Source organism: Epinephelus lanceolatus, chromosome 10 (assembly GCF_041903045.1).
Source record: "Epinephelus lanceolatus isolate andai-2023 chromosome 10, ASM4190304v1, whole genome shotgun sequence".
Lineage (NCBI taxonomy): Eukaryota > Metazoa > Chordata > Actinopteri > Perciformes > Serranidae > Epinephelus > Epinephelus lanceolatus.
This window is the reverse complement of record NC_135743.1, coordinates 44,047,091-44,071,405: the sequence shown is the minus strand read 5'-3', so window position 1 is coordinate 44,071,405 and position 24,315 is coordinate 44,047,091. Positions and strand designations below refer to the sequence as shown.

At 41.3% G+C, this 24,315-nt stretch overlaps 1 protein-coding gene and 1 long non-coding RNA gene across 4 annotated transcripts in view; both read left to right on the top strand.

Annotated features, from left to right (window-relative positions):
- LOC144464539 (uncharacterized) overlaps positions 1–24,315 on the top strand; it is a 192,894-nt gene that overhangs the window by 163,502 nt on the left and 5,077 nt on the right. The gene's annotated exons all lie outside the window — the stretch shown is intronic.
- Positions 3,358–13,396, top strand: LOC117264953 (calcium homeostasis modulator protein 5-like). Of its 3 annotated transcripts, none has more exons than XM_078172028.1 (3): positions 3,358–4,901; positions 6,953–7,043; positions 11,698–13,396. In XM_078172028.1, exons 1-3 carry the CDS (start codon positions 4,627–4,629, stop codon positions 12,085–12,087), a joined length of 756 nt encoding a protein of 251 aa, XP_078028154.1. In that variant the 5' UTR covers positions 3,358–4,626; the 3' UTR covers positions 12,088–13,396. The 3 variants fall into 3 exon arrangements, with proteins under 3 accessions (XP_078028154.1, XP_078028153.1, XP_033495184.2); XM_078172027.1 differs by having other exon boundaries at positions 6,586–7,043; XM_033639293.2 differs by lacking the exon at positions 3,358–4,901 and having other exon boundaries at positions 5,395–7,043.

The following is a 24,315-nucleotide window of genomic DNA, read 5'->3' as shown; positions in this document are numbered from 1 at the left end:
AGAGGCAGAGTAGGGCGGGTTTTGCCAAGAAAGGCCAATAGCAAAAGCAGCAAGCAGAATAAACTTAAGGATTAGTATGTGATGTCATATTGTGTTTGAGGTATAAGTTTTATTTTATTTATGTTATTTTATTTTTATTTTGTTCAGTTTAGGTTTGTCTTGTTTTTTTTCTGGGGTGCCAGCCAGATCTCTCTCCTGGCATATAAGATTGTCAGTCAAGTTTTAGGTAGTTGAGGTTTTTTTTTTTTTTAGTTTGTCTTTTAGTTGTTTGTTTGTTTTAAACCCAAAACCTCACAAAGGATGTACATTACTGTACAGTGACACACAACAATAACACAACACCACACAACAATTGCAATAGCAAGCAGATCATATTATAGTGCAATGAAAATTTAAGACACAAAAAAAAAAACCCACACTCAAACATGACTCAAAAACAGGAGCTACTCAGACTGAGAGGGACCCAGCTGCAGACAAGATGGCAGACAAGAGTGCCGCCATATATCCAATCCATACCGGAAGTCCATACCGGAAGTTGGTCTGTGTATTATTCGCCGAAGAGGAAGAAGACGACGGAGAAGATGAAGAGAAGAATGCGAACAATACACGCACGACTAAGAGAAAGAACGGTAAGGGAACAAGTCTTTTAATTATTAGAATTAGACAACTTTATTGTCATTGTACATTGTACAACGAAATTTTGTTCAGCACTTAGCACTAGCAGTACAAGCTAGTAGCTAGCACTAGCGTTTATACGTGCCGTCATCTTCATTATATTTTAACACATGTGTTATGTTCTCTAAGATGCAATTCTACGTAATGTATCAAATCATTAGGGGGACGTCTATGTGGGGAATCTCGGCATGCACAAATTACTACCACCAGATGGTGGGTTTAGCTACATTTGTTGTGTAAAAACGAGGGCATGATTAGTATTAACTTAACGTTAGCTGCTCAAGGTCTGTTGTGCTCCCTTTCATCAATGTCTGTGTGTAAACAGTGTTAATGTTGGTCAGAGACTATTACTGCCCTTGCTTGATGTGTTGGTTAATTTAGATGTGTAGTTTGCAGCGGGGTTATGTGTTCCTCTGCTTTTTGGTGTGTTGTGGTGTAAAACATCTGTGCACACACTCACTGCACACAAGCCATTTTTTTCCAATTTTTGGTTCACCTGGTCTCCTTGTGTATTAATGCTTGTATAACCTCAACCCTGCACTGCTCAATCAAGTGCTATACATCTTTTTTTTTTCCGGAGATATTCTAAAAATAGTACCGACGTATACGACATGAGCGACCCCTAAGGGTTAACCGGGTCAGATAAATAAGGTATACATAGCCCCAGGTGTCTGCAAAAAATACATTTGTGTTATGTTTTCGTAATGCAGAGCACTAATACACATACACATGTGGATACATAAATAGCTGTAGTGCCTCCTCCACCATGAGTCCTTTAGATCGGTAAAATATGGTTGATGTTCAGTATGTTTTCCAGCTATCAATGTTGATAGATGCACCCCTCTATTTTGAGTGACGAAGCCAACCTGGGGCACACAACCCTTTCACCATCCGAGTTTGGGTGTCCTCTCTGCCCCAGATTTAAAACCAAAAATGAGAGCGCGATCCAGAGGCACCTGAAAAACCATACGGAAAATGCAGTTCATTTCCATGGTATATTGATGAGAAGTATCTGTTTGAGATCATATACTTCTACATGTAACAGTAATGTTTAATGATATTTGTTTGGGACAAAACAAGACATTTTAGGCTGCATCTTGGGATTTGTGGAACAGTGGTTGACATTTTATACCATTTTCTTACATTTTATAGACCAAAAAATTAAATTATTTTACTGTTTTTCCCTTTTTTTCCCCTTTGTTTTTTTCTACTTTTGAGATTGATATGGATATCTGGAATAAAAAGTTGTTCACAAAAAAGAGAACTCCAATTCTACTTCTTTATGTTGCCAGTACAATAGTGTAATGTTGTGTTTACATGTGTTCCTGAAATATAATAGAATACATCTGACAATATGACAATCTAATTATTACGTTCATTTAATAGTTAAATAGTTACAATTAACCATACTGATGTAAGAGTATGTATGACATTTGTTGTGTCCATGGTTTTCAGTTGTTTTGAATGACATGGTAGTAATCTGCATGTTGCAACTGTAGCCCAATAAATGAAAGTGCTCACCGTATTTAATCTTTGTTAAAAATTCAAATCTGCAATTTTTGTAGGTTTAACTTGTTGGGGTCAATGTTATTCCAAACAAAACATGATTATATTTAAAATTGCTTAAATAATTGTAGTATTATTTTCATTTATTTTATAATATACAGTACAGGCCAAAAGTTTGGACACACCTTCTCATTCAATGTGTTTTCTTTATTTTCATGACTATTTACATTGTAGATTCTCACTGAAGGCATCAAAACTATGAATGAACACATGTGGGGTTATGTACTTAACAAAAAAAGGTGAAATAACTGAAAACATGTTTTATATTCTAGTTTCTTCAAAATAGCCACCCTTTGCTCTGATTACTGCTTTGCACACTCTTGGCATTCTCTCCATGAGCTTCAAGAGGTAGTCACCTGAAATGGTTTCCACTTCACAGGTGTGCCTTATCAGGGTTAATTAGTGGAATTTCTTGCTTTATCAATGGGGTTGGGACCATCAGTTGTGTTGTGCAGAAGTCAGGTTAATATACAGCCGACAGCCCTATTGGACAACTGTTAAAATTCATATTATGGCAAGAACCAATCAGCTAACTAAAGAAAAACCAGTGGCCATCATTACTTTAAGAAATGAAGGTCAGTCAGTCCGGAAAATTGCAAAAACTTTAAATGTGTCCCCAAGTGGAGTCGCAAAAACCATCAAGCGCTACAACCAAACTGGCACACATGAGGACCGACCCAGGAAAGGAAGACCAAGAGTCACCTCTGCTTCTGAGGATAAGTTCATCCGAGTCACCAGCCTCAGAAATCGCAAGTTAACAGCAGCTCAGATCAGAGACCAGATGAATGCCACACAGAGTTCTAGCAGCAGACCCATCTCTAGAACAACTGTTAAGAGGAGACTGCGCCAATCAGGCCTTCATGGTCAAATAGCTGCTAGGAAACCACTGCTAAGGAGAGGCAACAAGCAGAAGAGATTTGTTTGGGCCAAGAAACACAAGGAATGGACATTAGACCAGTGGAAATCTGTGCTTTGGTCTGATGAGTCCAAATTTGAGATCTTTGGTTCCAACCGCCGTGTCTTTGTGAGACGCAGAAAAGGTGAACGGATGGACTCCACATGCCTGGTTCCCACTGTGAAGCATGGAGGAGGAGGTGTGATGGTGTGGGGGTGTTTTGCTGGTGACACTGTTGGGGATTTATTCAAAATTGAAGGCACACTGAACCAGCATGGCTACCACAGCATCCTGCAGCGACATGCCATCCCATCCGGTTTGCGTTTAGTTGGACGATCATTTATTTTTCAACAGGACAATGACCCCAAACACACCTCCAGGCTGTGTAAGGGCTATTTGACCAAGAAGGAGAGTGATGGAGTGCTGCGGCAGATGACCTGGCCTCCACAGTCACCGGACCCGAACCCAATCGAGATGGTTTGGGGTGAGCTGGACCGCAGAGTGAAGGCAAAGGGGCCAACAAGTGCTAAACACCTCTGGGAACTCCTTCAAGACTGTTGGAAAACCATTTCAGGTGACTACCTCTTGAAGCTCATGGAGAGAATGCCAAGAGTGTGCAAAGCAGTAATCAGAGCAAAGGGTGGCTATTTTGAAGAAACTAGAATATAAAACATGTTTTCAGTTATTTCACCTTTTTTTGTTAAGTACATAACTCCACATGTGTTCATTCATAGTTTTGATGCCTTCAGTGAGAATCTACAATGTAAATAGTCATGAAAATAAAGAAAACGCATTGAATGAGAAGGTGTGTCCAAACTTTTGGCCTGTACTGTATGTATATACATATATCTATGTATTACTTTGCACAGTGATGCAATGTGGGGTGGGTTGGAAGTGGGTTGGGGTTTATAAATGGCACATCTAATAGGGTGGAATTGATGTCTTCTACTACTGTCTGCTGCCCAAAATTTCAATAAAAAGATTAATAAAAAAAAAACAGTAATTTTTAGTAATGACAAGCAGCATTTATGTGCATTATCTTATTTATACAAGCACTCTGAGCAGTCAGAAGCAGGTGTAGAGTTTGTTAGTACCTACGAAAGAAATGAAGCTACTAAGATATTGATGAATGCCGAAATACATGTAAATTTTGTTCTGCTAACAGTTTACACAAAATTTCGTTCTGCTTATGTTTCATGAATGAGACCCAATAAGTACACCTGCTGTATCAAGGCAACCTCCAAAAAAACATTTTAATTAAATAAAGATATAAAGGATGACACAAGAAGGCAACACAACTAAAAGCAGCAACAATGAGTGTAAAGTCAGAGATTCATGTGAGCCTTAAGTTCCCCTAATGACTTGTTTTCAGTGTCTGGTTTAAACAGGAAATGTGTCATCACCACTTGACCACTTACTGTGCACTGCGGGTAGACTGCATACACACAGTACATGCACAAACTCAGCATATGAGCATAGTGATGAGATGAATGTATTCATTTGTGACACCTGGTTCAGTCACTGTACACTCACAGAGACAAAAAGATGGCTTTACTGATGGTGTTACTGAATTAGCAGTAGATAATGATGTGTTTCATATGCATAGAGGAGGTTTCACCACTTTCACCATGCTCTCACAGTGCTGTAGTCTAAGCAGTCACTCTTGTTGGAGTGGAACAGAAAAACCACTAAGAGGATGTGATCACTTCCTCACTTTACTCTCTACTGCTGATGCTGGCTGTCTCTCTCTGCCTTTGCAACAATGGTATGTTCTCTATACAATCACTTCACTGAAGACATGAATGTTTTTGTTCAGTTTGGTTTTCTGCATGGATGTTTGAAGATTTTGTCAGTCCAGATAAAAATGGTTGATTTCATCCTTGTTGAATGCATGCCACTGATGGAGACTTTTTATTGTGTTTGGTATGTGTGTGTGCATGAAGAGAAACAAATCATGATGTCATATTTCTCATATCATAACAGCTTCAGAGTGAATGGAAACAGAAGCTTTCAGTTACTTTGGTGTTTTTTTGTTTGTTTTTTGCCAGCATGAAATCGTTTCAGATTGCATTCACATCACAGGTAACGGAATACTACACCCACAAAATTACCATTTATAATTTGTCAATTAGTCATGCTGTGTTACCTTGAATTTGTGAGAAAAAAAAAAACATTGCTTTTCTTGCATTCCTCTAAGGAAAATAGTAAGCATATTGATTTCCTTATCGAATGATTGGGGACCACTTTTAATAACAGTAAAACTATATCAAAATAACCATTTACAAACTGTCACACAACTCAATGTATTTCTATAGAACAGTTTGTATGATATCATTCGAAACATTTTTTTCTGACCCTGCCTCCTTACAAGAGCTTGGGACTGCTACTTTGTTTTCTGCCATCAGCACATTGGTCACGGGATCAAGCCTTTAGAAATATGTGGGATATGTACAAATTTGGGTGCATTAGTTTTTTATAGAAAAACAGACAAAAATATTAGGAGAACAGATTGCATAACTTGCACAACTTGTGATGTAAAATCCAAGTCTCCTTCACAAACACATGCATTTTTTTCGCCAAAACATTACTATATAAAACTAACTGCAAGCAAAACTCCTCTATGATTTCTTCAAAGTCAGACTCCAATACTACATTTTTGTGAAGTACTGAGCATATTGTAGATGATATGATAGATGAGACTTGGATTATACTGCACAAGTTGTGTGAGAGTTTGTAAATGGTTGTTTTGATATTGTTTTGCTGTCGTTAAATGTGGACCCTAATCAATCAAGAAATAAATGTGTTTGCCATCGTCCGTAGAGGCATACGAGAAAAAAAAGTTTTCCTCATGAATTCAAGGTAACACAGCATGACTAACTGATTTAGAAATGGTCATTTTGTGGGTGAAGTGTTCTTTAAACAGGATACAGACTATAGTCATAAAAACTAGACCAGCAGGTTTTTTACTAATTGCCTCAACACACTACGAGCTGGAGAGGGAAGCACAAAAGAGGGATGTGAATGTGAACAGAGAAAGGGAAGTGGAGTGAAGCTTTAACTTTTTACAGCTGGAGCTGGCCCCTTTCTTGTAGCAGTAGTGAAGCCCTTGGGGAAGAACTAGATGTGGTGAGTAACAAGGCTATGGGTGGGAGGGAGCATCAGACTGACTGAAGGAGGAGCCTGAAGAGAAGAGAGCCAGCCAAAAGGAGGGGCACAGATAGGCTTGGCAGATGTGTTTTGAGAGAACACGAGACAGGAAATGCCTGCCGGCTGCACAGACAATCAACTTTTTCACTTTTCACTCTCTTTCTTTCACTTTGATTAATTTCTCGTGGAGTGTGTTGGAAACCTCCCTGCTGATGTTATGGATAACTTCCAGACTGTCCTGCGTTTCTTTATGAACCAGAAAGCCACCATTGGTTACAGTTTCATGGCTCTCCTGACTATAGGTGGGGAGCGAGTCTTCTCCATGGTTTCCTTTCAGTGCCCGTGCAACCATGACCAGAACTTTGCCTATGGGCTGACTTTCCTGCTGGGCCCGGCTGCAGTGCTGCTGGTTTTGGGTCTCTTCTTCAGCACCAGATTGTGGAGGCTCTATACCGGCTGCTGCCTTGATTGCATGAAGCTGTGCCCCCGTGGGAACTGCTTTGGCTGCCTCAGGGTGTTCCTTAGCATCTTCACTGGAGCTTGTGTGGCTCCTATAATGTGGCTCTCTGTGGCCCTGCTCAATGGAACCTTTTATGAGTGTGCTGTCAGTGGTCTTGATGATAACCTGGTCGTGGATCTGTTCTGTAAAAACAAAACTTTGAAATGTAGGGAGGAGCTTGCCCGAGTGCCCTGTGACCGGTCCAATCTGTCCAGTGATGAGCGCATGGAGCTGCTGCTAATGTTGAGGGCTCAGTCACAGGTAAGAGACACTCACCTGTATCTGTGTGAAGGAATGAGATGGTATTTACTGCATGAAGTGGCAATGCGGGAAATGACAATTTTTATTTTTATTTTTTTTACAACTTATTATGTCCATTACTGTATGTTGCAAGAGATTACAGTTATATATGTCATGTTGCTGTACATGGACTGTAGACCACACCATGTAAATTTCATGTAACCAAAATGATATTGTCACACAAGGCTTACTTCCCATTGCCAGTAGGTGGCACAATGAGTATGACACCTATGGAGATAGATTTGTTATTATGTGTGTGAACAGATCAGCAATCTGTGTGTAAATGTGTAATCTGTAGGCTAAATATAAAACACCTTCCACAAATACAAAAAAAGATTTGTAAACTCACAAAAATATTTTGCAAGTATAAAATGGATCTGCAAATACACAAACACATTCCACAAATAAAAAAAAATATCTGTGAATACATTAAATTAATTTGCAAATAAATGAAAAGCATTTGTGAATATCTTCCTAACATTTACAACTTTAGAACAGGCATTTGTTTGTGAACTCTTTTTTATTTGTGAATCGAAAATACATTTGTGCATCTCAGTTCTATGCGTGTGGATTTGCTTTTTACACACACAGAGTTTTGAAACAAACTTTCCTCTGGTCCGAATGAAAATGCACATGTATCACTCTGCCATTTTCGGATAGCACGTGATCACCCAGATGATGACGTTGTTTCCGCACGTCAAAGTAAGAGCACGCAGTCTTTCTATGAGCTGTTTTTTTTTTTTTTTTAAATAATCAGCGATAAGTAACGTGCATTCATTGTTTTATGTTAATGTCATACAGTGCGTATTAGTGTGTGTTTATTTGTTCTATGTATATTATCTGGCACACACTTTTCAATACATTTCTGTTTGAGTATGAAAGGCACGGCCACACTAGTGGGCAACGTTCTCTAAGGTGGCTTGGCTGCTTCTTCAGTTGGCAGTTATCAGCCAACTCATCCTTTATATTTTTCATTTATTTTTTCGAGTAGGATTAAAGTCACAAAGCATTCACATGGTATTATTAGTGTACACTTAGTAATGTAGTTGTAATGTGTGTGCTGACCGCACCGTGGCTCTGGGTCAGCTGGGAAAGGCTTGAGGCAAAGCAGGCTCACAGCTTATGTGTTTGCCACTTTCTTTTTCATTTTAACCCACACCATGATCTTTTCCTGACCCTAACCAAGTGGTTTTTGTGCCTAAACCTAACCAGACCTTAACCACAGGGCATCATGATGATTTCGGAACGGACTTCGGAACAATGGGTTTAATATGGTCGGAACAATGGGATGTCGGACCAATGGGCTGTCGGACTTGGGCAATTCCCGTTGCCACTTGTCATCATATCTTACAACAGTTAGAGTGCAACACACACCGCCGCCATACGCCGCACGTCAAAACGCCCGCCTCCATTATATTCTATGAACCAACCCACACTGGCGCTGGCCAACGCGCCGCGCCGCTCTGCTTCAGCCCACTGCTCTATTTCCAGCACGGCCGGCGCTCATGGCGGCGCTGCGAGAAAAGCCTTTTATGTACGTTTCGGCCGCCGTAGTATCAACTCTGGTTGTTTCAAATTTTTAATAAGACGACTTTCATAAGAAACTCACCCGTGACTAGCAGTTGGCAACCGTTGGCAACTAGTGGTACAGCCATCTAGAGGGCTGGGGTGGGAAATACACGTCAACGGTGCCGCTGCCAGTGTGTGTTGGGGGGCGGCATTTGACGGCCACAGCGCCGCGCTGGCGGCGGTTTGTGTTGCACTTAACGTAACCTCACTGAAACGATGTAACCTAACTAAACACGGTGCGGTCAGCACAGACATTACAACTACATTAGTAAGAGTACACTAATAATAAGATGTGAATGCTCTGTGACTTTAATCCTACTCGAAAGAATAAATGAAAAATATAAAGGATGAGTTGGCTGATAACTGCCAACTGAAGAAGCAGCCAAGCCACCGTGCCTTTCATACTCAAACAGAAATGTATACAAAAGTGTGTGCCAGAAAATATACATAGAACAAATAAACACACACTAATACTCACTGTATGACATTAACATAAAACAATGAATACACGTTACTTATCGCTGATTATTAAAAAAAAAAAAAAAAAACAGCTCATAGAAAGACTGCGTGCTCTTACTTTGACATGCGGAAACGACGACATCAGCTGGGTGATCACGTGCTATCCGAAAATGGCCGAGTGATACGAGTGCATTTTCGTTCGGACCAACGGAAAGTTTGTTTCAAAACTCTGTGTGTAAAAAGCAAAGATGTAAATGTTAGGAAGATATTCACAAATGCTTTTCATCTATTTGCAAATTAATTTAATATATTCACAGATTTTATTTTATTTGTGGAATGTGTTTGTGTATTTGCAGATCCATTTTATACAAAACTTATATTTTTGTGAGTTTACAAATCTTCTTTTGTCTTTGTGGAAGGTGTTTTATATTTACACATTACACATTTACACACAGATTGTTGATTGGTTCACACACATAATTATGAAACAAATCTATCTCCATAGACACCTAATTGGCAATTATTGTCCTCAGGGCTGGACGCTTATGAGACTTGAAATTTGAAATGGATTGGATAATGTAGGCTACACACAAGTTAAACAACTTCCTGTTTCACGGCAAATAATGTGTCACCGTGGCAACAGTGTTCAATGAAGACACAATATTAACAACGAAGCATCAAGGTTTGACGGCTTTTCTTACCATGTTTGAGCGAGATGTAGTCAACCCATTAGGAGGTGTACATTAAAGAAAAACCATGTGATTTCAGTCAGTAGGTTCGCTGTGACTATAACTCAGCATTGGTATGTAGATGTCATGAGGCTGGGACTCTTATCAAGCATAACGCATTTTGGGGCAGTTGGACAGTGTAGCTATGCTCAAATTATAGCAACTTCCTGTTTTATGATGAAATGTGCAAAATGGCTGCCACGCCACAGCAACACTGTTCAGTGAAAACTCACAATTTTCACAAGAAAGCATCATCAAGGTCTTGAGGCTTTTCAAAACAAATTTTAGGTGGATCTGTTCAACTTGCAAGGACTACATTGTAAAGTATGTAATTTCCTGGCACCAGTCGTGGAGCTTTAACTATAATTAAATATTGGCATATAGATGTATTCAGTTCACAACTCTGATCAAACCTGTAAAGTTTGGGGCAGATTGGACCATGTACAGTGGAGTTACAAACAACTTCCTGTTTTGTGGGGAAATTTGATGCCCCACCACAGCCACACCATTTGACAAAAAACTTAAGCTTTAAAAAAAATTCATCTTAAAGGTCTTGGATCTTTAGATAGCACACACCAAAGTCAATCAGGTCAAATCTGTATGAGGAATTTGTTAAAGTATGACCCCTGTAAATGGCCAAAAGCACTAAAATGGCATGAATTGCTGACTTCCTGTTTGGTTTAGGGTATGGCCTAAAGCTTAGTTCACGTTACACGATTTTCACTGCAATTTTGACGTCGCAGATGATCTTGAGAGCCACCTTGCGTCGGAGGTGAGTCGGCAGATAGTCTGCCACGACAAGTCCTCAAGTGTGAACAAGCCTACGAGCAAGTCGCTCCCTCGTCTGGGACTGGATATCTGGCATACTAGAAAACAGGAGAAGTGTGACACGACTGACAAAGAGCATCAGCCAATGAGAGGCGGGATAGGTCCCACGTCAGCACGCAGGAGGACGGAAGAAATGTGAAGAGGACAAGCCGCAGGGTTGCCACTTGCCAGGTCTGCTTATTAGCCGCAACTTTGGGCTTGTTTCTAAAGTGGAGTTGCTTATTTTGGCTTGCTCTCTAAACGTCACCTTTCTCTATATAAATCCATCTAATAAGTTATTTAAACACATGATAGTCACTTCTTCTGGGCTTGTTTCCATAGCCCTGGTTGCTTATTTCTCTCCCAAGATCTGGCAACACTGACAAGTCGGTAAACAACAACAACAATGACGGCGTCCACAGGATCACGGGGAGTGTGTTGTGTTTGGACCCAGGCCCTGGAGGCAGGTCTGATTCAACACTCCAAGTTTGGTGACGTCACTGCGTTATCTGGGGCTCTGTCGGCGAGGGCTCGGTGGAGAAATCTTGTGGTGCGCACACACAGGTCGTAACGCAGTTGGCGAGACTCCTGCTGACAGAAACACACGTCGTCAGGTATGATCACTCAAAAGATTACAATAGTCTCCGTGACTCAAAATCAGGGTGAAAATCGTGTAATGTGAACTAGGCATAAGTCTTAGTATGTTACAGTAGACTGGGAGGGTTCCAATCCCCCGACTTCCGCTGGGGCCCTTCTGTGCGTAGTTTGCATTAATTGGTGACTCTAAATTGGCCATAGGTGTGAATGTGAGTGTGAATGGTTGTCTGTCTCTATGTGTCAGCCCTGCGATAGTCTGGCTACCTGGCCAGGGTATACCCTGCCTCTCGCCCTATTGTCAGCTGTGATAGACTCCAGGTTACCCGTCGAGCACTGGTTGGTGCTCAGGTCCTAATAAATAATAATAATAATAATGATGATAATAAAAAACATGTATGTATGACCTTCAAAGTGTTAAGTGTTCATCAGTACATATCAATCTTGTATGTCTGCAGATCGTGGGCTGGTGTATTATTATCATCACTGCCATTGGAGCCCTCCTAGGTACCTGCTTCACAAACTGTCGCTCCAAAGTCAGCTACCTGCAGCTGACATTTTGGAAACGCTACGTGGATAAAGAGAAGGAGCATTTTGATACTTTTGCTGTGGAATACGCCACCAAACTGGCCGAGAGAAACCTGCAGAGTTTCTTTGAGAACAAAGACCCTGATCCATTCCCTTTCCCCAACCACAAGGCATGGGAGGAGATCTCTGCATACTACACCTTTTCCAGGGGTGAGGAGTATTACAGCACCCTGCAGCGCTACGTGGAGAAGGCAAACAGGGACTTCACACCAGAGAAGAGACCTGTATTGAGCTTTGAGCATGGAATAGAAATGCATTAAGAAAGACCAGGGATCGCTTGCACAAAACAACTTAATTTTTCTCCTTAAGTGTGACACTTAAGGCTTAATTTCTCCTTAGCTGAGGGACTTACACAGTTGCATCGAATTCCTTGAAAGGTTTTCTCAGTTAAAGAAACGTTAACTCATTTACTGCATTGAAAGAGATTTTACAGCAGTAAAAGTCTCCATGGAGATTGTTTGTTTGCTTGGATGCCTGTTTCACTCATGATGCATGTTATTGTCTCACAAAGTTGGCTTATAGTAAGATAGTGAAAAAATGGTAGAAGAAAAGAAGAGAAGAAAACCATACTGGTCAGAGGAGGAACAGATTGTAGTTCTGGAGAAATACAAACCTAGAAAACACATACTACAGAGTAAATTTGATCCCCAAATACCAGAAAACAGAAAACAATTGTAGGATGAAATTGCAGTGACAGTTACCTCTATAGTTTAAAATCAATATGGTTCATCACCATAAACTTAGTAAGTAGCAGTTAAGATAGAGTCAGAGGTACCTTAAGTTTTTTTGTTTCTTTGGGTTTTTTTTTTTTCCGGGGTCAAAGGATTCCTTAAGTATAAGACCAAGACAAGGGGAAACCATAAACACTTGAGTGAACATTTTAAGGAAACCTTAATGAGAAGACTTAAGGGTGTTTTGTGCAACCAATTTAATTTCAGGAAACCTTAACTAGGAAAGGAATATCTTTACTTAAGGTGTTTTGTACAACTGCCTCCATACTGTGGTGAGACTATTAGATACTCATCACTCTTGGTATGTAACTCTTAGTCTATAGTATATGCAAGCATGACTTGGGAGAAGCTGTCCTAGGCTGCCTCTTCACTGACAAAGCTGCCCTTTCACTTTGTTTTACTCCGAAGAATGTGACTATTTGCAAGCTGCAATGGTACAACCTGTAAGCACGTGAAATAATTCAGGGCATAACCACTACTTTTTTTACACACTACTTCTCACTGCCTCTGTAACACTGTATGCATTTAAGCCCCCCTAGTACTAACAAATTTTGACTCACTTTGGATTTGCAAAGTAACTTGTTGGTTCGTGTTGTGTTTGTAAACAGGCTTAAAGTGAAAGTCAACCCAGATTCACTCTCATTTTGGAATGACCTTTGTCCACTTGCCATTTTGCCTCACTATATTTGCTTTTTTCCCAGCGTTGTGTCCATGATTTTCATAGCTTTCTTGTGGATGCATGCTCCTTACAGTCTCGTATCTGGTCACTACCTTTTTATAAAGCCTACACCATCCCTGCTTTTGTGCCCAAATTCCTCACTTGATTCATGTCTCTCTCATGCACCTTTTGAATATATATATATGTATATATATATATATATATATATATATATATTTTTTTTTTTTTTTTTTTTTTTTTTTTTTTTTACAAAATCAGGTTTCTTTCTTAATTTATTTTATTTTATTTTTTGGAACTCCGATTTCCCTTTCTTAGGAAAAGACATGACAGTGTATTTTAGTGCCCCAGCAGCATAAACTCGTTTGGCTCTTGCTGGGTTCCAGTCCTAGTACATGGGCTAAAGACTAAACAGTTTTGTGCCTTTAGGGGTGAGAGGGGCCTCAGAGAGACCCAAAACTCAGTTTTAACCAATTAATTCGGCCAGTTTGAATTTAGTTATGTGATAGTCACCAGTGATAAGGAAATACAGCAAGTGCTGGACGGAGCAGTGAGTGACAACAACCCCACCCACATTTAAGAGTACTGTTTGCGGTGGAAACACTAAAATAACTGAGGGTCTAGGTACCATGTCTGAATAGTTACCTTCGATTCCAAAGGTACTAAACTGAAAATGTTTGGTGGAAACGGGGCTTCAGAAAGTACAGGCAGAAGCCAGCCACTGCAGATAAGTACACTGCCACACACTGAGAGTGGGTTAAAAGTATTGATTGAGAGGGATTTATGATTGTTTTTAGGTAAATCCTGTATAGTTTAACTTTAACTACTTTACAGTCATTTCATGCAGTCAGGCCCGTAGCTATGACTGAATACACTAAGGTCATAATCCTTGCTATTATTTCTGAGAATAATTATTTCTTGGGGGTTCTAGCAGCCATTAGGACAGTGGTGATTCTACCCAGTTACAACAGACTGTTTTATAGGGGACAGATAAATCAACTCTGACACTAAAGGCCACTGTACACCAAGTTTGTATTTTTCATCCAAAATTGTTGCACAGTTAAAAAATAAGTACAATTTCACATTGTGTCAGCCACACTGACTCTGAAACATGTTTTTGGTACAGTTTAGATTTTCTGTGATTTTTTGCATTCGCCAGAAGTCTAGAGAGTTGTTTGACCAAGAAGCAGTGAGGAAAATGTGGCAGTGGTACACAACAAGACAGAGGAACGGGGCGTATGGTATCATTCAGAGATGGGGACTCGAGTCACTGTGACTTGGACTCGAGTCGACTCGAGTCGCTGTTTTAAAGACTTGTGACTTAACAAAAAATAAAAGACTTGAGACTTGACTCGGACTTGGAAGTTAAAGACTCGGGACTTGACTTGACTTGAGACACAATGACTTGAATGACTGGCGTGTTATTCACATCATGTTTTCGGTTTGAATATAAAATTAATAAATTAATTTAAAATAATTAAAAAAAAATTAAAAATAATGTCGATTACCTGGTAGGAGCGCAGGCTGAGAATGGCGTTGTCATGATTGGATCACTACCCTGTCAATCAGTCATGCCCTCTCTACATACCTTACGTGTTTATTGGAGAAACACGCCCTCTTATATCAGATAGGCATCAACATGTCAGCGGGAGGGGTACCGAGAGTCATCGTCTTCGGCTTTCAGAATTACCGTTATTACGGCAAGAGACGAACAGCACAGTGCAAGACATGCGGCATAAACATCTTGGACAGCCAGATGACAACTTCAAACTTTGTTCGTCATTTGAAGAGCCATTCTAATTTCTTGTCAATTAGCTAATATTATCTTGTTAGTCGGTAGTTAGCTAACGTTAGCTTGATACGATACGGGGGTGGGGTGGGGGTCGGTTTGGTGGAACTTGTTTTTTAATTTATTTGCTAACATTAACCCCAGAAAACGTGAGCGAACATTCCGACCGGTTCATCACAAGACTGGCTGGACGTTTTATGAACGAGCAACACAGGGTTAAATGAGCTAAATGGGTGATTTTGGCCGCTGCCTTGGTTAGTGTGTGTGTGTGTGTGTGTGTGTGTGTGTGTGTGTGTGTGTGTATGTGTGTGCGCGCGCATGGGGGTCGTCCCTGCAAAGTAAACATTGCAGCAATGAAGTCAATGTTTACTGACAGTTACTTACAGTACAGGCCAAAAGTTTGGACACACCTTCTCATTCAATGCGTTTTCTTTATTTTCATGACTATTTACATTGTAGATTCTCACTGAAGGCATCAAAACTATGAATGAACACATGTGGAGTTATGTACTTAACAAAAAAAGGTGAAATAACTGAAAACATGTTTTATATTCTAGTTTCTTCAAAATAGCCACCCTTTGCTCTGATTACTGCTTTGCACACTCTTGGCATTCTCTCCATGAGCTTCAAGAGGTAGTCACCTGAAATGGTTTTCCAACAGTCTTGAAGGAGTTCCCAGAGGTGTTTAGCACTTGTTGGCCCCTTTGCCTTCACTCTGCGGTCCAGCTCACCCCAAACCATCTCGATTGGGTTCAGGTCCGGTGACTGTGGAGGCCAGGTCATCTGCCGCAGCACTCCATCACTCTCCTTCTTGGTCAAATAGCCCTTACACAGCCTGGAGGTGTGTTTGGGGTCATTGTCCTGTTGAAAACTAAATGATCGTCCAACTAAACGCAAACCGGATGGGATGGCATGTCGCTGCAGGATGCTGTGGTAGCCATGCTGGTTCAGTGTGCCTTCAATTTTGAATAAATCCCCAACAGTGTCACCAGCAAAACACCCCCACACCATCACACCTCCTCCTCCATGCTTCACAGTGGGAACCAGGCATGTGGAATCCATCCGTTCACCTTTTCTGCGTCTCACAAAGACACGGCGGTTGGAACCAAAGATCTCAAATTTGGACTCATCAGACCAAAGCACAGATTTCCACTGGTCTAATGTCCATTCCTTGTGTTTCTTGGCCCAAACAAATCTCTTCTGCTTGTTGCCTCTCCTTAGCAGTGGTTTCCTAGCAGCTATTTGACCATGAAGGCCTGATTGGCGCAGTCTCCTCTTAACAGTTGTTCTAGAGATGGGTCTGCTGCTAGAACTCTGTGTGGCATTCATCTGGTCTCTGATCTGAGCTGCTGTTAACTTGCGATTTCTGAGGCTGGTGACTCGGATGAACTTATCCTCAGAAGCAGAGGTGACTCTTGGTCTTCCTTTCCTGGGTCGGTCCTCATGTGTGCCAGTTTGGTTGTAGCGCTTGATGGTTTTTGCGACTCCACTTGGGGACACATTTAAAGTTTTTGCAATTTTCCGGACTGACTGACCTTCATTTCTTAAAGTAATGATGGCCACTTGTTTTTCTTTAGTTAGCTGATTGGTTCTTGCCATAATATGAATTTTAACAGTTGTCCAATAGGGCTGTCGGCTGTGTATTAACCTGACTTCTGCACAACACAACTGATGGTCCCAACCCCATTGATAAAGCAAGAAATTCCACTAATTAACCCTGATAAGGCACACCTGTAAAGTGGAAACCATTTCAGGTGACTACCTCTTGAAGCTCATCGAGAGAATGCCAAGAGTGTGCAAAGCAGTAATCAGAGCAGAGGGTGGCTATTTTGAAGAAACTAGAATATAAAACATGTTTTCAGTTATTTCACCTTTTTTTGTTAAGTACATAACTCCACATGTGTTCATTCATAGTTTTGATGCCTTCAGTGAGAATCTACAATGTAAATAGTCATGAAAATAAAGAAAACGCATTAATGAGAAGGTGTGTCCAAACTTTTGGCCTGTACTGTACATCATCATTTATTAGTTGATTATATTTTGTACAAGTTTAAAGCTGCATTAAATACAAATACTCAAGTACAAGTACCTCAAAATTCTCTAAATTTTAATGATAGCGGCTGCAAAGTGTTCTGTTTCTACTCAATACCAATTACTAACAACTACTAATATTTTTCAAATCACAATTTATTATTTATTTGGAAAAAGGGAATAGCTCAATTCTACTCAACTTAATTTATCCAGCACCTTTCATACAAACATGCAGCCCAAAGTGCTTCACGTGGCAAAACTGAAATAACACAGACACAGTTTAAAGGATAACACAAACAACTATATATGAGGTATTGCAAGACTAGAAAGTTACAACAATAAGACAATACAATTTTAAAAACAAAACAAACAAACAAAAAAATTGATAAATTAAAATCTATAGAATAAAAATAAACTAAATAAAGGAGTAAAAAACAGGAAATAAGGTAAAAACTAATGATTAAAACTTAAAATGAAGATGATAATGCTATTCCACATTAAAAGCCAGAGTAAAAGGTCTGGGACACACAATGGGGCACATAAGTAAAGCAGTGGAGAACCTCAATGATCTGGCTAGAATATAAAATGAAAGAAAATCTCTGATGTATGGAGGAGCAAGGTCATTTAAGGGGCTGTACACATGCTGCGTCTTTCACCGCCTGGAAAATATGAGGTCAAGTGCTGGGTGTAAATGATCTAAATTACGATGTTTGTTCAGTTTATTAATGCTTTCTTGTGACCTATGTTGATTTTGTCTCATTTTGTGAAATTATAAAATGGGTGCTTTTATTTTGAAGGTGCATTTATTTTGAAGGCAGAATGCGGTAGGAAGTAAAAGACGTGCACAACGGTAGATGTTTACAAGTGCTTCTTCCAGACGAACGAAAATGCCATGCTTTTGTTAATTAGCACCTGGTTGAAAAGGGCACAAGGTTTGTCGGTTTATATGTCATTTGTGTGCAACATTGAGTCACATTATAATGCCTTTTCTTAGAAGTTTTTTTTTTTTTTTTTTCAGAGTTTGTACTGAGTAACTGTTGGGGCTGTATGTGTAGGCTAGCTTAATTGGTATATTAGCCGCGACACAAAGAAATTCTGTTGTCATTGCTATTCCTTGGTTGAATTAAGCCTGCTACTAAGAGGAAATTTGTGTTTAAGTTTAAGATTAGTCTTGCAATAACTGCAGTAAATTTGAACATGGAAGAAAGCTCTTGAAACTGCAGTTTATGTGTAATTTGCACATTTTTGTATGATTTATGTTGTATTATTGCAGCACAGAGTGTGAATAAATATTTCAGGTTAGATATGCTTGCCTACATCATAGCACTCTATTGGAGATTGTCACTAATTGCTAAAAACAGTTAAAAAGGGTCATTTAATAGTTTTACTTGAATAGCAAAGTCAATTCATTTTCAGATTTAAGCTTTAAATTACAGTAAATGTATTTGAACTGTGGTTAAATATTACTGAATATTGTAAGGTTCAAAGGGATGGAAGAAAAGTAATATTTTTGTCGTTTTTTGTTTTCTTCCTAGCTCTTACGGTGTGTTCACAGCAATGTTTGGAGCTACAAGTATCATAAATAAAGATCTTGTGAACCATCAGTTGGAGAGTAAGACCATCATTCAACCGGGGATGCTACAGTAAGAGCTTCACCTCATCAGTCCCCTCATGCTTCTGATACCCATGATGACTGCAGAGAGACTTGATGTGATGGTTTAAGGTTGTGACACTGCCACAATGGAAGCATCTGATAACTCAACTCTAGACAGTAGAGATGCAGACCAGACAATGGATGCCTGTCAGGCCAGCGAAGAGGAGGAACTTCGCCGCTCTGGTCGCACATGGAATCCCACAGAGAGGATGCTTGCATTTCAGAAGGAGGAGGCTCACAAAAAGGAAAAAAGGCTCATTCACCTTTATGATCAATGGAAGACCCAGGCACGCAAGGCTAGAGAGCAGCTAAAGTCGGACATTCCTGAGAGCCAAATTGCTGCTCTTATAGACTCTCTAGAGGAAAGTAAGGATGATGTTACTAGCCTCTATATGGAAATTAGAAGTCACCTGACTCCATCCAGTGAGACAAGACATCGTATTGATGCCTGTGATGCGGTGACAAAGGACATTGTTAAAATTGCCTATGAGAGAATAGCAGATGTAGAAGATTATGACGGTGAGGCAGTAAAACAACGTCTTCGTGAGCTGCTTAAAAGAGACTATGCTCCCTCCATCTATGGATCTACAGTCTCACCTTCAAGCCAACACTCTGGTAACAGTTCCAGTCGACACTCTGTGAACTCCATTGTAGCAGCTAAAAGGGCAGATGCTGCAGCAGAGTTAGCAGCGAAAGAAGCAGAGTATGAAGTGTTATTGGAGGAGGAAAAACAAAAGGAGAAGATTCAGCTCCTAGAAGAACAGCAGAAAAGAGATATTGAAGCTCAGAAACGTGAGCTAGAAAGACTAAAGGCAGAAAAGGACATTAAAGCTGCACGAGCAAGACTGGTGGTCTACAACCAGGAAGTAATGCAGGAGGATAATGTCTACTCAGCTGACCACAACACTAGAGGACAGCAGCATGTCTCTCCACAGCAACCGGTGTCCTCAGCTCCCATCCAGCAGCCCATTAATGTTCTAAATGCAGCATTACCTCCACAGACAGATGTTTCATATCTTGCTCAAGCAGTCCAAGATACTATAGCCATGAATAGGCTCCCAATGCCAGAACCATCTGTTTTCACTGGTGATCCTATCCAGTTCATTGAGTGGAAGGCTTCCTTCACATCACTCATAGACAGAAAGAACATCTCGTCAGCAGACAAATTGCATTATTTGAGAAAGTATGTAGGAGGTCCAGCATGAAAGACACTTGATGGCATCTTTTATAGAAATGATGATGCTGCCTATAAAGATGCATGGAACCGTCTCAACCACAGGTATGGATAGCCCTTTATCCTACAGAGAGCGTTCAGAGAAAAATTAGCAAACTGGCCGAAAATCCAGCCAAAGGATGCTGAGGGACTCAGGACATTTGCACATTTTCTACACGCATGTCAGGGAGCCATGCCACATGTTAAAGGCCTTGATATTTTGAATGACTGTGAGGAAAATCAAAAGCTGGTTCAAAAGTTACCTGACTGGGCAGCATCACGGTGGAACCGTGAAGTCACTCAAGTTATGAAAGAAAGGCAGGAATTTCCAAGCTTTCAGGATTTTGTTACCTTCATGTTAATGGAAGCAGAGGTTGCTTGTAATCCCATAACCTCCTTTCATGCTCTTCGCTCGTCAGAGTCACCTACAGACAAAGGTTATCTCAAAGAAAAGAAGACTAAATCCAGTGTTGTCCATACACAGACGGTTACAGAGACTGAAAACCCAGTGCAGTTAAGGACAGGTTTAAAGGTACCATGCATGCTCTGTCAAGACAGTAAACATCGCCTGCACAGTTGTCCTGAGTTCAAAGGGAAGTCTCTTGATGAACGACGAAAATATGTGAAAGAAAGGAAACTGTGCTATGGTTGCTTGAAGCCAGGGCATAGTGCAAAGGAATGCCGTCACAGACACTCATGTGACACATGCAAGGGAAGACATCCAACCTGCCTCCATGATGACAGCTTCTCTAAAGCTAGGCCAGTGTTGATCTCAACTCAGAGCACCACAAATGACGAAGCAGCAACCACATTGTCTCTCAGCGTGGAGACTGAGGAGCCATCTTCCAACACCTCCATGATTGTGCCAGTATGGGTTTCCTCTGTCAGCAATCCAGGTATGGAAATGCTTGTTTATGCCCTGCTTGACACCCAAAGTGACACAGTCTTCATTGACCAAGACGTTAGCCATAGCTTACAAGCCAAGGCACATCCTGTAAGGCTGAAGCTAACTACAATGATTGGAAAAGATGAATTAATGCACAGTGAAAGGGTCTCAGGTCTCAGAGTGTGTGGCTATAGCTCCACAATCCTCATTGATCTCCCTCCTGCCTACACCAAAGATTGCATACCAGTGAATCGAACACACATTCCGACTTGTGAAACGGCAAGGTACTGGAATCATCTCATCGCCATAGCAGATGAAATCCCACCACAGCTGGAGTGTGAAGTTGGTCTTTTAATAGGATACAACTGTTCAAGGGCACTGGCACCACGGCAAGTAATCTTGGGAGGGGACAATGAACCCTATGCAGTTCACACAGATCTAGGGTGGAGTATTGTAGGTTGTTCATCCCCTCATCTTGACTCACCAGGTATCACCAATGTGTGCCACAGAGTTGCTGTCAGAGAGCTTCCTCCAGTGACTCCATCAGATGCTATCAAGGTTCTTGAGTCTGACTTTAAGGATGCCAGTAAGGATGGCAAGGCTGTGTCTCAGGATGACATACTCTTCCTGGAGATATTAAGGGACAGTATTCAGAAAAACATTTATGGTCATTATGAGATGCCACTCTCCTTTAAAGAGAGACCCTACCTCCCTGACAACAAGCAACTGGCCATTGTCCGGCTCAATCATCTTAAGAGAAAGTTGCTGAAGGATGAAACCTACAAGGAGCATTACATGAAGTTCATGAGTGAGGTAATTGAAAAGGGTGATGCAGAAGAAGTTCATGACAAGGGAAAGGAAGGAGAAAGGTGGTATATCCCCCACCATGGGGTCTATCACTCCAAAAAACCACAGAAGCTCCGTGTTGTTTTTGATTGTTCTGCTAAATACAAGGGAGCCAGCCTAAATGACCACCTGCTGTCAGGCCCAGATATGATAAATAATCTAACTGGCGTCCTCATCAGATTCAAGCAGCAACATATTGCACTGATGTGCGATATCGAGAAGATGCTTCACCAGTTCCATGTGTGTGAAGCTGACAGAGACTATTTACGTTTCCTCTGGTGGAAAGACGGAGACCTGAGTGCAGAGCCACAGGAATTCCGCATGAAGGTTCATCTTTTTGGTGCCGTATCATCGCCTGGATGCGCCAACTATGGACTGAAACATCTCGCCAAGGAGAACGAGAACTTGTTTCCCCTTGCCTCAGAGTTCATTATGAGAGATTTTTATGTTGACGACGGTGTCACAAGTATACCAAGTGTAGATGAAGCTATTCAGCTTGCAAAGGAAGCTCAGAAACTCTGCACTATGGGTGGACTGAGACTGCACAAGTTTGTGTCTAATAACAGGTCAGTTTTACAGAGTATAACCCCATCTGAGCGTACCATTGAAGTAAAGGCTCTTGATCTCGCCTTCAATGATTCCACGTTGGGAAGAGCCTTAGGGATCCATTGGCACATTGAGTCCGACACCCTCAGATTTCGAATCTGCCTGAAAGATCAGTCGGCAACACGTCGTGGCATACTATCCACGGTGGCCTCCATTTATGACCCATTAGGGTTTGTTGCTCCCTTCCTGCTTAATGGGAAGAAGGTGCTTCAGGAAATGTGCAGGCATGGCACTGGATGGGATGACCCTCTCCTTGGTGAACTACAGTCGGTGTGGGAACGCTGGAAGAGTGATCTTGCGAACTTGGAAAAAATCAACATACCTCGCTGCTATGTACCACCTGATTTTGGACATGTTGTGAGAAGAGAGCTACACCACTTCTCTGATGCAAGCACCTATGGTTACGGCCAGTGTTCGTATTTGAGACATGTGAATGAAGATGGCATTGTTCATTGTGCTCTGGTCATAGGAAAGTCCAGAGTAGCTCCTATCAAGGTCATAACTATCCCCAGGTTAGAGTTGACGGCTGCCGTTGTCTCAGTCGAGGCAAGCAACATCCTGAAAGAGGAGCTTGGTCTTGCCGACATCAATGAATACTTCTGGATGGACTCCAAGGTGGTTCTGGGGTATATCAGCAATGAGGCACGTCGCTTCCACACATTTGTGTCGAATAGGATACAGAAGATACATCTCAGCACAACTCCTCAGCAGTGGAGGTATGTTCCGACTGACAAAAACCCTGCAGATCTAGCCTCAAGAGGTTCAAGTGCAAACGAACTTCTCACATCCACTTGGTTTACAGGACCTCAGTTCTTGTGGGAGAAGGAGATACCTCCAGCTGCAGATGTTATCACAGAAATACCAATTGGAGATCCTGAAGTCAAAAAGGTTCAGACACTACATGTGCAAAGCACAGAGCAAGTAAGTCTCTCAGACCGTTTGTCAAGATTTTCTTCATGGTACAAGGCCACTCAAGCTGTCGCTCGTCTCCTCCGCCGTGTCAAGAGTGACAAGTCAACAGGTCACAGCACAGTTCAGGAGCGAGAAGATGCACAGTGCATTGTCATAAAAGACTTACAAAGTCGAGTGTATCCAGACGAAATTAAGTTGCTCAGTAAGGGAACTCAACTTACACCTCAGAGTAAACTGTATCACTTGGATGTCTTTCTTGACCAAGACGGAATCCTCAAGGTGGGAGGAAGGCTGAAAAATGCATCTTTCCCTACATCACAGAAACATCCAGTGATAATTCCAAAGGATCATCATATCACCAGCATGATAATAGCTCATTATCATGAACAGGTTAGACATCAGGGAAAAGGTCTTACTATTAATGAGATCAGATCAAATGGATTCTGGATCCTAGGAATCAACAGAACTGTTGCTGCATATGTGCGCCAATGTGTCAAATGTCAAAAACTCAGGAGGTCTGCAGAAGAGCAGCGAATGGCAGATCTGCCGTCAGAGCGTGTAGATCCATCTCCCCCATTCACATATTGTGGAATGGATTGCGTTGGTCCATTTCACATCAAGCAAGGACGCAAGATTCACAAGAGATACGGTCTCCTTTTCACATGCCTCTGCTGTCGAGCTGTCCACATTGAAATGCTGGATGACATGTCAACAGATGCCTTCATTAACAGCCTTCGCTGTTTTATTGCCATAAGAGGAGCCGTCCGCCAGATACGGTGTGACCAGGGGAGTAATTTTGTCGGCGCTAAAAACGAACTACGTCAAGCTCTAAAGCAAGTGGATGATAAGCGCCTGACTACACTTTTGGCTGAGAAGCAGTGTGATTTCATCATGAATGCTCCCCACTCAAGCCATGCTGGAGGTGTCTGGGAGAGACAAATCAGAACGGTAAGGAGTGTTCTTCGTGCCACTCTCTCACTCTCATCAGGCAGGCTCAACGATGCCTCTCTGCGTACATTCTTCTACGAGGCAATGGCTATTGTGAACAGTCGTCCGCTCACAGTTGACAACCTGAGTCATCCAGACAGTCCTGAACCACTAACACCAAATCACCTGCTCACTATGAAGTCTGTTGCAGCCTTAC